This window comes from Camellia sinensis, chromosome 13 (genome assembly GCF_055761805.1).
Source record: "Camellia sinensis isolate YWXY chromosome 13, ASM5576180v1, whole genome shotgun sequence".
NCBI lineage: Eukaryota > Viridiplantae > Streptophyta > Magnoliopsida > Ericales > Theaceae > Camellia > Camellia sinensis.
In genome coordinates, this window is record NC_138973.1 from 124,932,200 (window position 1) to 124,950,741 (window position 18,542).

The 18,542-nt window shown below is 35.9% G+C and overlaps 1 protein-coding gene across 1 annotated transcript; it reads right to left on the bottom strand.

The window, feature by feature from the left end:
- Positions 1–222: 222 nt before the first annotated feature.
- On the bottom strand, positions 223–18,145 carry LOC114290939 (CBL-interacting serine/threonine-protein kinase 24-like). The gene is made up of 15 exons (XM_082903334.1): positions 17,668–18,145; positions 16,963–17,025; positions 16,763–16,834; positions 15,281–15,388; positions 15,095–15,171; positions 14,482–14,485; positions 11,138–11,191; positions 7,512–7,637; positions 6,968–7,057; positions 3,684–3,806; positions 3,345–3,464; positions 2,908–3,024; positions 1,824–1,880; positions 1,646–1,720; positions 223–638 (listed from the first exon to the last, which is right to left on the bottom strand). Exons 1-15 carry the CDS (start codon positions 17,824–17,826, stop codon positions 561–563), a joined length of 1,323 nt encoding a protein of 440 aa, XP_082759460.1. The 5' UTR covers positions 17,827–18,145; the 3' UTR covers positions 223–560.
- Between the last annotated feature and the right edge of the window lie 397 nt (positions 18,146–18,542).

Below are 18,542 nucleotides of genomic sequence, written 5' to 3' on the forward strand. Positions count from 1 at the left end.
ACAAAACCTTGTCCACTAAAAATAATAAATAAATTTAACAACTTTCACTTCAATTGTTTTTCTTCTTCTTACATTCCATAAGGTGAAGTTTCCAGCACCGATCCTTTAAAAGAAGGGCTTATTAATTTTTCCAAAATCACAATAACTTGGAAAATTTCACAATGCTAAAAAACCAACTTGGCTACACAAGTTTTGACTACACACAAGTTGCTACTTTGAAGCTGATAAAATAAAATATATATTATTCAAAAAATAATTTACAAGTGTTCAAAACTAAAAGCGTATACTTTGTGTTCATTAATGGCATAGTGTTTCTTTGCACATCATCTTCATACAACCTCAAACCTCAAAACAAGACTAACTTTCCTATACATAAATCTCAAGGGTAACTGATCAACCCAGGGGATCTTAATTTCAAGAAAGTACATAAAACTACTAATTCAGGTTTTGAAGTATGAGAAGTCGGCGATTAAAATGCCTACGAGAATACTATAATTTACAAACTACATAGCTTTTTGGTTTGCGTAGAACACCTACAACTGGATCAGCAAGTCACTGGTCTAAGCAGATGATTTCACCGGGCCATCCTTTGGTTTCCAGATAATATGCTCAAGTTTAGCGCAGAAGTTCTTGTAGAACTGCAGAGAAAGAACACGAGTGTGTATCAATATATATATATATATATATGTTAGTGGCACTAGGGTATCCGGATCAAAGTCCAATTAATCCCCCAAGTGTGCACAGGCCCTCGGTAAGGAATTTCAAGCAACGAGTGTATCAATATTTGATTAGCACAACAGCAGTCATGCGTGTCTGATGGAAGTATGAAACCAGAAAGGAAAGAAACAATGCCTTCTTTATGACTTACTATAGCAGACACATCATTTTTTCCCATCAAAATTTACAAGGAGAGCCCATTAGCTTGCACAAATAGCTCTATTAGTGAAGACATCCATGCATAATATTAATTCTGATTTTCACATTGAAGCACATCTGGTTGAGGAATAACATGTCCATGAAGCAAATGTCACTAAAACAAGATGTGGAACTTTTCCTGTTAGTTTTGATGGGAAATGCTAGAATAATAGATATAGCACTAATGGGAAACAAGTAGGCTGAGAAATATTAGTTTGTTCAAAGACCACCAACTGGATGGTAGGCTAGGCAGCTAACAAATACAGTAACATTTCCATGAAGCAAATGTCAGTCAAACAAGATGTAAAACTTTTCCTTCTAGTTTTGGTGGGAAATGTTAGAATAATAGATATGGCACTAATAGGAGACACTTTCTTTAAACAGTAGGGTAAGAAAATATTATTTTGAGCAAAAACCACCAATGACTACATTGTTAAAGGACTGATGCACTCGATATCAAGAATCAGCATAATGGTTGCGACCTCGTCAAGAGAGACATCATGGCCTACAGTTTGACAAAGCTATAGTTCTGAAAGAGCCATCATAACAAAAGAGCAGGCTTGCAAGGAAATGCCAAATCATTAAAATATCATTTTTGTTAAGTTAAAATTTTCTAATTGAACTTTTATGGTTTGATGTAAGTAGATGTATGCATTGGTAGCAGTATGGGTTTTTATTCAACAAAAGTTAATCAAGACAGATGCAAATCAACAAGCTAGCACAAACTAACCTTGTGATATTCATTAGTATCCCCAGTAGCCTTGCGAACATCCACCATGGAAAGGAATGGGGCCACTTCAAAAACCTAAAGACAAGTTACAAAAATCTTTCAGACATAACGTGGAGCCATGGCCTGTCTATCAACAATAACAGAAGCACTAATCAAGAAATTAAACTAAAATAATTACCTCCAAGACAACAGCAAATTGTCCCATCTTATTCACAGACATTCCTTCAAGTCTTGTCTGCAGAAACCAATCACTGGAAGGAATTAGAACAGAGACTAGAAACAAAGTCATACAACGCTTAGCACTTGGGATCGAGAAACATGTGACATATATATTTTTTGATTATTTTTTATTTTTTATTTTTTATTTTATTCACTTGAAACCTACTATAACACACTTGACCAATAGTCCCTAAGAAGACATCATTTTTTTTTTTCCTTTTTTCTTTTTTAACCAAAGAACAGATATCATCTGAGTTAACTGTACATCTGGAAGGATGTCTTTCATATAACATGAGCAAATAATGGAATTAGAAGGGAAGGATAAGAAGCAGAAGAATAGAAGTGCAAGACCACAACAACCAGACCTAAATAATAATTATAATAATTAAAAAATAAAATAAAATAAAATAAAAAGAGACCATGTGACACATAAGAACTTCACAAAATAGGATCATTTTCTAAATACGGCACACAAAGACTCCATAAAAAATAGTCAAATACCGACACATAATCCTGTAGGCCAAAAAGAGGGAAAAACAACCTTGCTTCCTAATATAAACCATTCAGCAAACTCATCACCTCTAAATACCAGTTAGCCTCACACTATGAAAATGTTAAAAGCTTTAATCACCAAATAAATATCATCAACTCCAGGTTTTCTATATTTTTTAATTAGTTCTACAATATGGTCTACTCCAGGCTAATATTTTTATAATCTCTCAGAACATATGACAAGGCAACTCAAACCAACTATTTCAAGCAAAGTCAAACTGCAACCAAAAGGACTCGACATGGGTCTTCAATCAAAAGATAACATGTAGGAACAAATGAACAGTAATGAACAGCCTCATGCCCAAAAACATAACAAAAAGACAACAAGAAGGGCAACTTTATCCAAAAAGGGCTATTATTTCTAAACGAAAACTCTACAATTACATAGCAAAAATAGTTGCAACAGATGATCACATATCATCATTCGAATAAAGAATTTTAAGGGAAAGCATCCAAGTTCGATTAACTATAAAATATATTAGAAACTATACCTTGTAATTACGAGTATGGACCTTTAGACCCATTGATTCTGCAACAGCTTCAACTGCTGAAATTATAGCTTTAGCTGGTTGGCGGGAAATGAAACGAGTTTGTCTCTTTACATAATCCTACTAGAGATAATATAGTCGGTTGCCATCAGTTATTTAATAGACATGAGTTTAACAAACAAGTTCACTTCACGAGAAAAGCACAGGGAATAAACACTCCACTAGTAACATGCTATGAACTGGGATTCATACTTGTGATATAAAGTAAACATGTTTTATTTGCATGAAATATCTCTAGCATTCTAGTAGAAAATGCTCGGTACTTAGAAATATTAATTGCACTAGGAGAAGCCATAGCTGTCAATTCCAGTATGTAGAAAATGGAGGATGGAAAACTTCAATTAACTATTTCTCTGGCAGCAAATTGAAAGTAATTGTACCTGACGCCTGACAAACAAGGCTGAAAGATTCAACCCTTGAGAGAGGGTAATCATCTCAAATGCATTCATTATTAAAGGCCCACTGTCATTATTTTCAGATTGTTCAGTTACATGCTGTTCCTGTAAATACCAGAAACTACCAAATGTTAACCCTAAAGACATTGAAGGACATGGATAGGCAAGAGAAAAATATTGAAAGAGCAACAAGACATAGTTCCTTCAAATAGAAGTGCTGATATTTTATCATGGTATTTGTTTTAAGAAATCTCCAAAAATCTAGCATTGTGACACTTCTAGCATGCAAAGTTAAAAGATTACAACCAAAAAAAAAAGCCCAACCTCGATGTCATCAAAAACTGTATGCACATTGTCCAGATTCAAGTCTTCATCTCCTCCATGTTCGACAGCCACATAATTCTTTCGGAACCATGGGTCATTCTTAATCCCTTCAATCCTAATACGCTGCATTAAGACAGTGCAATTAAAAAAATTATTGAAGAAAAATATCAAAGGGATCTAAACGTATGGTTATGCCAAAGGTTTAGCACCTTACGTAGTAAAAATACAACCAAAAGTTGCTATTTCCATTCCCACACAAAAACATGTGATTGACAGCCATGCACAAATTAAATGTTGAACCAACTAAAAAGATGCATCAAGACAGGAATGGGAAGAGACATTGACATCTCCTTGGACTTAGCGAGCACCTTAAAACCTTCTTTAATGAGATTCATTATATAGACCACTCATAGTCTTAACATGTACTGCTCAATGTAGAGATTGCATCAGTCGCCAGGTGTTACATGATATCAGATTAAGTTTTTTTTTTTTTTGGGCTCATATAGATCACATGAAAGGGAGTTTGAAAAAACTTGCAATGGAAAATAAATTATTACAGAGTCCTTATAGATGGAAGATGTGAATAAGATTAGGTGTAAGAGTTAACTTCATAGGTTATCTACATTGGATAGCTTGATATACATTATTTGGCCCAGGTTGGGAGAGATCATGGGTTCAAGTTTCTCCTTCTGCATTTGTTTCTCATTTGCATGCTGCTTATCTATGATTGCCTACATCTCTAGGTGCAAGACAGAATTGTACTAGAGGGAGGGTGTTGGATAGCTTTATATACATTGTTAGACCCATTTCCTAATAACTAAAGTAAAAAGATATGTAGTGGGACTGAACATGTAGTGGCACTGAACGTTAATAGTTCAAATAGGATTACAAGCCATGAGCATTTATGAAAAATTAAAGTTTTCTCTAAAGCATAATAGTAGGTGGGATTTATAAATCAATGGCATTCTCATGAGGGTTGTAAGCATACGTATTGGCTCAACCCCAACCATGACTTGCAAGACTACAACTGTCCAAAAATATATCTTTTCTCCTAAACCTGTTAATGTTAGTCTTAAATGATCTTCTTTGTCTATAGTAGTTGTTCAAAGAAATGTCTCATTATCAGTGCAAGTCTTGAAGCTTCTGAAACAATAGGTCAGTGTTGCTCAAATTTCACTTTATACCCAAATCTAGGTCAGAGGAAATCATGGGATGGCAATCAATTTAAAATTATTCAATTATTGACCTTCATCTATAAATTGTGGAATATATCTTCCATGTGTACATAATATTTGAAATTACAAGAGAAATGAGCCAGTTTACATTACATACCACCTAAGAAACACAAATAGGGATACGGATACAAACACGGGCACGGGACACAATAATTTCCAAAAGCTCAGGACACGGCCCGATGGATACATCAAAAATATATTCTTTATATATTTTTGTTCTCTATGTACATGAACATTACACTGACATAAAACCCAAAATAACGAAAAACCTTACTAATTCAACTAAAAAATAATTAAAAAATCTATAACTTAAACATCATTCAACACGTAAAATATTATTCTGTGAATCATAAACCATTACATCACAAATGTCAAAATTAATTAATTAATAATGAATAGAACATCCATTACATATATATAATCACAAGTCCAATGTGGCCTAGGGCATCTGTGATGTGTCCCCAATGTCTAATAATAAGAAAAACAATAATAATAAGACACACCATGTGGTGTGTCCAACACGTGTCCTAATGCGTCCGAGGCGTGTTTGTGTCCAACACGTGTTAGGCATGGCTATGGAAAATAATTTGAAGGGTCTATGCTTCATAACATGCCACATTTAAAATAAAAAAAAAAATATTCCAACAGTTATGTTTATGGAAATTTAGAGTTCGACGTGTGAGCAGTTTATTTTCTTGACATGTTGACCAAAATATGTTACTTGGAACGTGGAACAGAAACGGTGGTACGTCACATGCTCTAAAATGGGGTACAATAGGGGTAGATTCGTATCTATTACACTTAAGAATTTAAGCTACTTCTAGAGTAAATTTTCTTTTAACTATTAGGCATCCAATAAAATGTATTTCTATTTCTTTTCATCTTGTCAAAACTTAACTCACCCTAAATTTTAGTTCAATATATTGGACTTTTTTCCTTCTAAGGTAACATTTAAGGGAATATTGAAAAAAAAAATTGGGATCGCTTCGAATCACTAAATTTACTGTTTTGGAACGGAAGTGTACCAAGTTTCAGAATGTGCATACCAATACGTAATTCACTAGGGTATTAACGTTTTCTGGTAACACGCAACAACGTATATGGTAAACTAGATGTGCTTTGTTTGATTGCATGGCCTAGTCAAATACCCTTTATTTTGTTCTCTTTTTATTTATTATTATTTTTCATTTTGAATTATGAAGTTGAACTCAATTGACATAAAAACATGGGCTCGTGGAAAATCCATGGTTGCGTTTGGTAGAGTTTTCTAACTATGATTTGAGAATATGAGTTGTATTTTGTGTTTATGAGCTTTGAAATTATGATTTGAGTGTAGAAAATTTGTTTGGTGAATGAGTTTTGAAAAGAGTTTTGAATTGAGTGAGAAATTTTTGATGTGACATATGACATTTGATACAAAAACTTACAACTCATAATCAAACACACAATTCAAAAATCTATGAAAAGCTTATAAATTTTTTTAAAAAATTCCAAAAATATTGTTTTATTAAAAATATATATAAAAAAAATAATAATAATAATAAATCGCACTGTTTAGGACGTCCGGCAGGTCAACCGGTGGGATGACCGGCCGGACGTCCGGTGGGACGACTGGTTAAGCCAAATTTTTTTAAAAAATTCCCGCCTGACACAGAGTGTATTTTGCAGAGTTTTCTGTTTAGTGTGGAAATATAATTTGAAAATCCTATCCAAACATGGTATTAGAATGTGTGGATAGAATTATAATTTGAAAATAAAACCAAACAGAGCCCATATTTTTCTTATGTTCCTAAGCACATTGGCCATCAACATAAATGGAAATGGCTCATATACTTTTGTGACCATGAGGTCACAATCAAGTGTAGCATCTCATTTGTGATTATTCCATATCTTTATCTATCCTAGACCATTGGAAATATCAGGCCATTAACAAACCAACTGGCACTGGATGCACTTTCAAAACAATGCAATGTATGTATGTCAGAATACATAATATAACAAGCCACACTGATTCCATATAGTTACATAAGCAATGATCTTCATACTCACGGTTTCAGGGTTGGGATCAAGTATCTTATGTATCAGTGACTTTGCACCAGCAGAAAACCAAACTGGACATAAAAATTCGGCAGCATTGATCTACACGTCAATCAAAGAAAATGTTAGAAATTCTCACACAATAGGCATGGCTTTCCAAATGCTCAGATGATATAAATGGGTCCAATAAGAAAGATTCCTTAATGTCTATAAATCTATAAAGTGCATAAAATATTGAACAGGCCCTTATTGCCGCCCGTGCCTATCCACATAAAGTGGACAAAGACACTGTTATCAGTGTATGACACTGACACAATGTGCATGCACCAGAGACTTCCCAGACACAGCAAAGAGATAAAATTATGGACATGGACATGGACATAGCACATATGTAACATTGTTATAAAAATAGTGTCTGACATGGTAAAAAAGTAATCATGAAATAGATGAATCTTAGAAGAAAATATATCGCCAATATAAGTTACTTGACAGTGAAAGATGTCTGACAAAACTTAGGCAATAAACACAATCAATTAAAAGAACAAGAGCAACTAACCTTTTTGTACAAGTCTGGAAGGTTTGTCTCATAAAATGGAAGATATCCTGCCATTAAAACATAAAGAATGACTCCACATGACCAGACATCTGCTGCAGCACCATCATAACCCCTCTGACTTAAAACCTATGGTATTGGTTGAGGAGAAAAAATTTAGATGGTGGACAAAAACATCCAGGGCCATGCTTCTTTACAAAATATTATTTTTGAATAAATAAATAGAGAAGGAGAAAAATGGTGAATTTAACTGGAAGAATTGAAGCATTAGCTACCTAAAAAGCATGCTTAAGCCACAAAAGCCTCACAATCATCTGCATATTTACAGAAAAGCTAAAGGCTATGTTACACGGACTAGGGTGTAGGTATCAGGTGGGGGTGCGTATCTAGGGGTCAGATACCAAATTGGCTCTGCATTTGTTCATGTACATAGAGAATAAAAATACATAGAGAATAAAAATCAAGGCACAAATGAGGAAGAACAAATGCAGATCCTACGCTCTGATACCAAATTGATGGAGCCAATTTAGGAAAGAGACTTCATTAGAAAGAGGTTCAAATTGGGATATAAGAGCTCTCAGGCTTTGAAATACTCCAATATCAAAATATCATAAAACTGAATACTAGAGGGGCCTAACCAACTATTTATAGCATAAAAGACAACTAACTCTTATGGTTACTAAAACATAACAACCATACTAATGCTAACTACATCAGATGGGCTCACTGCTACGACTGCAGTGGGAATAGAATAGTGATGGTCTTTAGGCTGTGGCAACATCAGCGGTGGAGGGTGGAAGTGGCTGCACTGGCAGCAGTGGTCTCAATTAGCTTTAGTAGAAATACTATGAGAATGGTTGTGCTTCAAGAAAGTATGAATTAAAGCTTAAGTCATCATTATAATGTTGTATTCAATTACAAGGCTCATGTGTTGCTTCTAAGATAACCAATACCTACTAGAACAATGAGAATTATGATAAGGATTTACCCCAGTTCCAGTTTCTACCTTTATAGAACAGTAATGATATGAATAACGTGTACAAAATCATCTTGGAAACATGCAAGGCTTCTGTTAGTTTGAACCTATTTACTTCATGAAGAAATTACATAAAAGTAGAATTATTATACACATAAACTAATATTGAAAAAAATTGTATTCAACATGAAGCCCAAGTCAAATGAAACCAAATATATAGCCATAGATAAAAGCAGAGCATGCAGCAGTGCATGTAACAATGGGCATACGAAAACATAAACAAAAAATTCATAATTGCACCTAGAGTACACCTAGGGCTTTATGTGATCATGGTTAGGTTAGTTTGAGTTTTATTTATAAGCATGTATAGATTCGATTGTTGTTGGATAGATTTAATGGATTTTTATCCAGTTTTAGTAGTTAGAGGTAATTTCGTAATTTTGTTAAATGCTGAACTTGGGTTTAGGGTCTTCTTATGGGTTACAAACTATGTGATTGAGTCTTCAATAGAGTCTTTGTTAGGACTAGAATATTCTAGTTGGTTAAATTTTCTTTTCTTTTAATTATGGTTTTTCTTTTCAATTGTAGTTGAGTTACGAGAATTTGAGATGGCATTTCTATGAATTTCCTATCCTCCTTCTTCTTCTTCTTCTTCTTCTTTGCATGGATACCCATGTGCTATCCTTGGGTTACTGTTTACAGCACTAAAAAGTGCATTTTTCAACCTTGAAACTGTTCCCGATCAAGTTGTAATCAAGCCTCAGACCTTCTCCTAACTATTGGCTTTCCATCCATTAAAATCCTAAATTACTCAATGTTTAGGGCTTAAAATAGCCAGGTTTTTTTTTTAAAAAAAAAAAAAAAAATTCGATAAACTGCCACTTTTTAAAATCAAACTAAATCTTAAACCTATTTGTTAGGTTTTTATTCTTGGCAATCATGTTTGACAAAACTCCTTTCAATTGTAATTTTATTCGATCTTTTATTTTAGTGAGGTTATGAGTTTTTATATGCGAATCTAACCTGGAGTGTGCCTATGCAGAGGAGTTTGTGATCTTAATCATATCAGGTTTGCCACTTCGCTGACTATGACGAGATCAAGCTACCCGGTCAGCTTGCGGGGATCTAGGGGGCAACGCCCCTTGACGGATCCGGGGCAGCACCACAACGGGGTTGAGGGGCAGCGCCCCGAAGCAAAATGCAAAAATGCATCTGAAGTTGCTTGTCCGCTTGAGCGGCCGTTTGTGCGCTCAAGGGGAGAATGTTTGGTTCCAGAAGTTTGACCTGTTTGCAAAAGTATTGGAAGTTGGGATTTTACGCTCGAGCGAACTTTCCTGTGCTTGAGCGAGGTCCGCGCGAGCGGCCATTCCTATGCTCGAGCGGAGAACGCGATTCAGTTTTCTATAAATATGTGTTTCAGTCAGATTTTAGGGTACGGCTTCCAGATCTTCTTTGAAGGTTGTAAGGTTTATATCTGGGGCTATTTTGCTAGTTTTCTTTAATGTTTTATAGAGTATTCAACTCATGATTTAAAAAGTACACATCAAAGGATTGTTTGTTTATTCTATACAAAAGAGAGTGTTCTTCTTGTGTAGATTTTGAGGAATTTGGGCCTGAAGCTTTGGTAGATTCTGGAGTGGCTCATTGTCGTGGATTCGGCATCGGCGTTGTGGATTCAATGTTGGGTAAGACAATTCCGAGGTGAAGACAGGGCTGGAAGAGGCACATAGGTGTCAGTTCGATTCCGGCGTGGATTCGCTAGGTAATTGAGAGTACAGTTGTGTAATTCCTTTATGTCTTCTTAGTAGATTGTTTTGTGACTTTTGCCCGTAGTTTTTTTTTTTTTTTATCACAATTGGAAACACTCCAATTGTGGTTTTTCCACGTAAAATCGTTGTGTTAATTTGTCTGTGATTGTTTAATTGGGATTGCTTTTTACTGGTTTAAATTAATACAAAATCACAAATCAATATCTAGGAGATTTCTAGATTTTTCACTATTCATCTCCAAATCTTAGAAACTATCTTCTCCCTTTTATAATCCTAATCCTAGAAGCTTTCTATGACCAAAACCCACTACAATTTTTAATGAAAGTAGCAATACTCTAGAGTCCCGTATGTTTTCAGAGGTAGAATGGAGGGGATTGATAGCGAGGGGATTAGTAAAATTGTATTTATTTTGATGATAGTTGTTAGTGTGGGGATTGTTAAATTATTTTTATATAAAATAATAAAACAAATAAAATTATGATTTTTACTTAACAAAAAATATAAAAACATTAAACATTAATGTTAAAAAAAAAGCCCAACAGGCAAAAAAAAAAAAAAAAATTGCCATTGACTAGTTGACCGGCCGGACTTCTGAGCAAACATCCAGTAACACCCTAAGCCGAACGGACTACCTTCTAATACCACCTCCTCGTCTAGACTAATAATCCGCTAGTCCAAGGCCTTTCACAATCCAAACGGACTACCAATACGGAGCACCATAAACAAAACAAACATGATATATGGTTACTGTTCATCATTGTTTGTCTGCTCCGGACTGCTACAGCGGCAAACAAACGGACCCTAGTTTCCTAAATCTAACCAACATCAGAATGAGACCATATGAAATTAGCCCTGCATTATGCAGAGCATCTTGAAGAGTGTACCTCAGGTGCAAGATAATTTGGTGTCCCAAAAGTAGTGTGAAGCAATTCAACTCCCTGCACATTGATTTAAAACAACAATATAAGTAGACAAACTTATAAATTCTTAAAAAAAATAAATAATAAATAAATAAAAACCTTGGTCTTATATAATGCAAATAAAATCTGATCATGCTTACTTGTGGCAGCCAAAGTTTTTAAAGGCGAATGCATACTTCAAGGCGTTTTACCTCTCATGAGGTGAGGCGTAAGCCCCAGGGCGTTGAGGCGTAAGCATTTCAAATTTCAAATTTTAATATTTACTGAATAAATTAAATATTTTTAAATAGTTAAAAAAATAAAAACAAAATTAAATATAAATATGTAAATACTTTTCGCTTTAATGCATTGAACATTTTACTGCATAGAAGGAAGTTTTCCTTCACTGAAAGAGAAATCGATATTCTTAACTTCAGTGATTGAGCTTCTCACTTGACCATTAACTGTGTTTTTCTTGATTGATCATTTACTTAATTTTTCCTGCAGAATATGTAAGAATTTATGTATTATTGATTGATGTCTTGATTGATAGATTACAAGATTCATTAATTACAATTCCTATACAATCTATATATAGAAGAAAATGTGGTAGTAGGTGTAGTGGAGGTGATAGTGGGTTAGGTGAAGTGGAGTGTGTAGTGGAGTAGAGGTAGGTGAAGTGGAGTGTGTAGTGGAGTAGGTGAAGGTAATGTGGTAGTAGGTGTAGTGGAGGTGATAGTGGGTTAGGTGAAGTGGAGTGTGTAGTGGAGTAGAGGTAGGTGAAGTGGAGTGTGTAGTGGAGTAGGTGAAGGTAAAGATGGGAAATTCTAACAGCCCCCCGCAAACTCAAGGAGGAGAGAAACTAACCAACTTGAGTTTGGAGAGAGTAACAAAACAAGAAAATACATAAAAATAAAAAAGGATAGGAGACACTGTATGGTCGTGTCAGACCGTTGGTGAAGACACTGTATGGGGTGTCATAACGTTGTAGAGGACACTGTATGGTGGTGTCAGACCGATGTAGAAGACAGTTTATGGGGTCATGTCGGACCGTTGTAGAAGACAATGTTGTGACAGTTTACGGAGTCTTGCTGGACCCTTGTAGAAACTAACCGGAATCAATGTCGGGACAGTTTACAGAGTCTTGTCGGACCCATAAAGGAGCTAACCGGAATCAATGTCGGGACAGTTTACAGAGTCTTGTCGGACACTTGTAAAAACTAACCGGAATCAATGTCGGGACAGTTTACAGAGTCTTGTCGGACTCTTAAAAAGTTGCACCCTCAAAAGGTGTGCCCAATTTTGTCAAAAGGCGTGCCATCAAAAGGCGTGCCCAATTCATCAAAAGGCGTGCCATCAAAAGGCGTGCCATCAAAAGGCGTGTCCACTTTGTCAAAAGATGTGCCATGAAAAGGCGTGCCAGTTTGTCGGGCGGCAAGAGGCGCGCGATACGCGTGGCTGCCTCGGCTATTTAACCAAGACGAAGGCTGAGGCTGAGGCATACCATTCTGAAACCTCTGAAACCAACCCTTCGCTGAAAAAACTCTGCCTCTGCGGAGAGAGAAACTGTGGAACACTTTGTTGCCATTCTGTCACCAACCCTTCCGAACATTACCAGTCTGAAATTGCTATTTCGCTGAAACACTTAGCAACCCAAAAACATGGCCTCTTCTTCCCGTCCAGCTACCCAGAACCTGCTCACGCTCTTTCCAGAACTGAACGAGCCCACAAGAGAAATAACTGGTGCGGTGGCCAGTGAACCTCAACCAAACACCTCTGGTTTTGCTCCATTGAACTTTCCGATGCGGTCGGTGGAGCAAAAAATGGCAGTGCAAATTGATATTGAGGCTAATCAGTATACTCTGAAGTCATGCGTGGAAACCATGACGACGGTCACAAATTTGTCGAACCGGCTGCAGAGTAGGACAAATGAGGTGCAGCATTTAAATTCCCAGCTGGCTCTGCTCCAACGCATGTATAAGGATGCGCGAGCAGAGATAAGTGTGCTGAAAGCAGAAAATAAGGAGCTGAAGCGGAAGGCCACTGTGATGTTCCGATTTGGAGGTCCGCCGTATGCTGCAGTGGAGGAGTATGGAGGAGTGAACGTGCTCGGCGGCGTAGGAAACACGGAGGCAGCACCGTCAAGGGCCGCCCAGGACGGAGGAAAGAAGAAGAGATCTGCAGCAGAGTAGAGAAGAAAAATCCCACTGTGGGTGTTGGGTGTGTTATGGTGGTTTTTTTTTTTTTTTTTTCTCGTGTAAAATTATGATCGGGGTTGATCCTGACATGAATAAAATAAGTGTGTTTGGCAAACTCGAATGGTAGGTGTGGTAAGGCAGAAAAATCAACTGGAATGAATTTTTTTTTTTTTTTTTTTTGTGAAAATAATAATAATAATAATAATAATAATATTAATATGGAAATCATGGAGTGGGCGGTGGTACAAAAATATTGTGTAGAAAAAGAGGGAGATGGTGGAAAAGAGAGGCCACTCATGTTATTAAAATAAATTAAGGAATTAAAAAAAGTGATATTGGTTTTGTTTTCAAAAAGATGGATTAAAATAAATATAAAAAAAGAAAAAGAAAGTGGAGACCATGATGAAAGGTGGGAACAAGTGTGCTGGTGCTGTGTTGTAATGGTCAGAAAGAGAGATAAGAAAATAAAATAAAATAAATTTCAAGGTGCTGTGTTGTAATGGCATTGAAATATCCACCATCATAAAGAGTATCAGTGGTGCTGCATATGTTTATGAGCATTATTTGAGGCCTTTCTTTCTTAACCCACAGCAGACTGTTAACGTCTAGTATGTCCCAAGGAAGAAGGACATCTTCAGTAAGCCAGATGACATTCTAACTGCTGCTGAGAAGTACATAGAAGAACATGGCCCGGAAGCATTTGAGAAGCTTGTTAGCAAGGATAGGGAAACCAAGTTCAGGAGTAGCAATTACACGTATTTTGATGAGGACCACAGCTATTGAGCCTTGTTTGGCTGAGGGAAACACCTTTTTTCCGCTGCTGTTAGGAGTATCTTTCCGGTGGAGAAGCTGCTATGGACTATTTGGGGAGAGTGATGTCGAAAGCCGGAGCCTTGGATCTCGCCACCGGCGTCGGCGGAAAGATCGAGAAAGACGATGTTCTCTCCGCTGTCCAGAAGTATGAGCAGTATCACGGCTACTATGATGCCGAGAGAGAATGAGATGTTATGAAGATATGATGAGGAGGTAGGTATGTAGTAGACAATTCTAGCGGACTAGGTTGAGGTCCGGCGGGCGGCCAAGGCGAGGTTGCCGCCCGCCGGTGAAGCGAAAAAATATTAAATTCTTAACCTTGCTCTGATACCATGTAAGAATTTATGTATTATTGATTGATGTCTTGATTGATAGATTACAAGATTCATTAATTACAATTCCTATACAATCTATATATAGAAGAAAATGTGGTAGTAGGTGTAGTGGAGGTGATAGTGGGTTAGGTGAAGTGGAGTGTGTAGTGGAGTAGAGGTAGGTGAAGTGGAGTGTGTAGTGGAGTAGGTGAAGGTAATGTGGTAGTAGGTGTAGTGGAGGTGATAGTGGGTTAGGTGAAGTGGAGTGTGTAGTGGAGTAGAGGTAGGTGAAGTGGAGTGTGTAGTGGAGTAGGTGAAGGTAAAGATGGGAAATTCTAACAGAATATAGTTATAAAAATGGATTCTTTTTAATTTTTTTATGTTTAAATAATCTAATAGACTAAGTTTAATAGATGCCCAAGGCAACTTCTCCATGTGCATACTCCTCACATGCTTTTGCGCAAAAAGCGTAAAAAGCGAACTTAAGACGCATGTCTTAAACTATGATGCGCAAGCCTTTAGGGAGTAATGCCTAAAAATCAAAGCCTTGATGCGTTTTACCTTAGCCACAAGGCGAGGCGAGCATCGAGGCGAGCCTCAAGAAAGCCTTTTAAAACTTTGGTGGCAGCAATGCGCTCAGTCCAAAATCAGAAACCTTCAAGTTTCCATGGGAATCGAGAAGAAGATTTTCAGGCTGTATATCATAAGGAAAACAAAGAACGGTTAACTTGGATGAAAATATAATCTTATAAATGTAAAATTGATAGCTGAGAAAGAGTTACATGTCAACCATCACACTGCACCTTCAAATCTCTATGGTAAACACCCTTACTGTGACAATGAGCAACTGCATCTATAAGTTGTTGAAAGTAGAGCCTAGATTTGTTCTCAAAGAACCTTCCTTGATAAACCTGTACCCCCATGGTAAGCATGAGGAGAAAAATTTTCTGGCATCAGTAATGCTGTGAAATTGAGGGGCACCATTTTACAATAGCAAATATGGAAAGTAGGTTACTGCTTTACAAATGCAGCACATCTCTGAGCAAAACCAAATTCCATTGTATCCTTATGAAAGCTAAAATACAAGTGAACTACTTCTTCAATTTTCACGTAGATCTACATGATTTGACACATCTCCATTCCCTCACCTTTTTCTTTCCCTTTCCAAATCCTTATCCAAATCCATGATCCAAACAAAGCCTAAGACTAACTGCAATTCTTTAGTACTAGACTGTATACATATAGAAAGAAGGGCGAACAAAGGATCATCAAGGAATCATCACACTATAATTCCTTGTTTTCTGATAAAATGCACAAGCCCATGCAATAATCATCTTAACATACAAGGTAAGCCATTTTGGGCAACGCATCACTCCAACCAGTAATTGGTAAGGATTTTCTATTCAAGGGTGAAGCTTAATGGTGTTTTTTGTTTTTTTTTTTGGATGTTTTATCCTTGTTGTGAATTAATTCTAAGCAAAGAAGAATGGACACTTCTACGGAGTAAACATGTGTGTCCGACATCAACACTCTTCGGACACTTGTAAAAGTGTGTCCAACACTTCTTCAACGTGTCCGAAATTTGTTCAACATATCTTAATTAAAAAATCAAATTCATAATATCGGACACTTTATTGACACTTCTCAGACAATGGCAATACTTCTTGAACTCTCTAAACATGTTCTATGTGATGAATCCCTTCATAAAATCAATGTTGTGCATTCTCCATAACACAACTTATGCACTCTAAATATGTTTTGAAACATTTATAAGATGAATATATCACGTGTATTAAAACCTCCGCAAACCAATTCAAATTCCCAACGCAACTAATATGACACCATGACCATGAGGAAGCTGGAATACAATGGTATCATTTCTATAGAATCCAAGCAAAACAACAAAGTAAGCCATGTTTGTTTACGGGATTAGGTTGGATGGAATTATTGAGTGTGATTGGATTATTAGTGTGGTGATATTAGGTTGGAGACATAAGATAAATTCTGTTTGTTTGTGTATTAGTATGGTGGTAAAGGTCCTCAATATATAAAAGATGGCTTTGTTATTTTTGTAAAGTGGGTGTAAAATGGTGTTTTCACTTCCACCCCCCCCCCCCCCCCCAAACAGGGGATTTGTAGTCAGATGGCATTGTTGCAAAACAAACATGATTTATGTGGGGCCCACCAGATTGCTAATCCAATCCCACCACCTATGTAGTAAAAAACAAGCATGGCCCAAATCTAAGATTCACAATTAACAAAAACAGAAGTTGGAGAAGCCTTACTATTTTATCAAATAGATCTCCACCATTAACAAGCTCTAAAACAATATATATCTTTGTCCGGCTGGCCAAAACCTAGCAAATCAAAAGGAAACGAAAATTAATAACAGTTACCTGGTATTAATACTAATAAAAGCTAGCAAGTCAAGGGCTTAGCATATTAATCATGTGATATAGATTGTTAGTGAAATGTTTAAACATACCTCATGCAGCCCAACTATGTTATTATGTCTGACAATCTTCATTATATATATCTCTCTTTTAATCTGGAACCAACTCAACGAAGTTAGAAAAAAAGTAGAAATGCAGAGAAGTAAAGAATAACCTATTTTTAGATTAAATAGTAGATTTTTGTGGTTATTGTAAAGTTGGTTTTGGGGGCTGGTTTATTTTTCCTTACTACAAATTTTGGATTTTTGTAGAGGCACCGGTGACCCTTTAATATAATTATTTTTGTTTTATTTTTTTTTTTTTTTACAAAAAGAAACAAAAAAATGAGCCAAGGTCCTTCAACCAACAAAATTGAATCCTCAAACATAAACACTGTTACATTTAATTTGGTGCATTTTTAGCAAATCAGTTATTTCCTTGCATTTGAGTTTTCAACTAATTCACATATCAACTGTTAGTTCATCTAATTCTAACATCAAATAACCACTAAAAACTAGCAGCAACAAGAACAAAAAGAAGAAGATAAAACAACAGAAATGCAATGCGCTGATACAAATTATGAAGAAATAGGCTGCAAAAAAAAAAAAAATAAATACATGAAATAGTTTGTGAGCACTCATTACAAGTTAAGAACACCAACAAAAGAAATTCAAACATTTCAACTACACATTTGTAATTATATCCGGAGTTACATTGTAAATTTGAAGTTAAATTTCAGATTTTGAGGAATTAAGCACCTGATCAACCATTTTGTGCTCCAGGATAGTGCTTTTGGACATAACTTTCATTGCAACACTCTCTCTGGTCTCTGTGTTCTGCGCAAACTTAACCTTGGCGAAACTCCATCCGCCAATCGTTCGGCCAACCTCATACTTCCCCACCTTTTTCGTCACCATTTTCGTACTCTCTCAAAGCACATTTTCCAATAAAACGCCTCAATTCACCTTCAATCATCTAACAATCACTTCAAATAGCACGAAGAACAGCAATCAGCCAAGAACTTGAACAACCAATCGATCACAAACAACTCAAAATTACAAGAAACTTTACGATCGATACATATTGATAGAGAGAGTATACGATGAAGAAGAAAATTGAGGAATATTCCGTAAAATGCAGAGGATGATTCCGCCGGAATGGCGCCGGAGAGTACGCCGGAGCTTCGGCATTTCGGAGATGTAAAGATATGCTTATGCAGATAGATAAATAACATCGAACACTATGGTGTTTTTTAAATCATACTAAAAAAAAAAAAAAAGGAAAATTACAAATACGCCCCAGAGCGATGAACTATGTAAATAACATCATTCAATTTAGTAAAACACTATGGCGTTTTTTAAATCATACTAAAAAAGAAAAAAGGGAAATTACAAATACGCCCCAGAGCTTTATTTAAAATACTTGTGATTTAAAAAATTACAAATACCTTCTTGTTAGAATTTTTTATTTAACAAAATTAACTAAAAAAATAAAATTCATAATTACTCTCCTATATAATAATAAAATTACCTAAATTATTAATTGAAACATATTTTTAATATCATTAAAAACTGTTAATTAACTTGATGATTTATTTATAACATGAACGATTTGTTATAAAATTAAAAATCTC

Coding starts and splice junctions, on each gene's coding strand:
- LOC114290939 (XM_082903334.1), bottom strand. CDS start 17,826: ATGGTGACGAAAAAGGTGGGGAAGTATGAGGTTGGCCGAACGATTGGC. Junction 1,721..1,823: donor AATTTGCTGTTGTCTTGGAG/GTAATTATTTTA, acceptor ACTTGTCTTTAG/GTTTTTGAAGTGGCCCCATT. Junction 639..1,645: donor ATACTAATGAATATCACAAG/GTTAGTTTGTGC, acceptor CTTTCTCTGCAG/TTCTACAAGAACTTCTGCGC.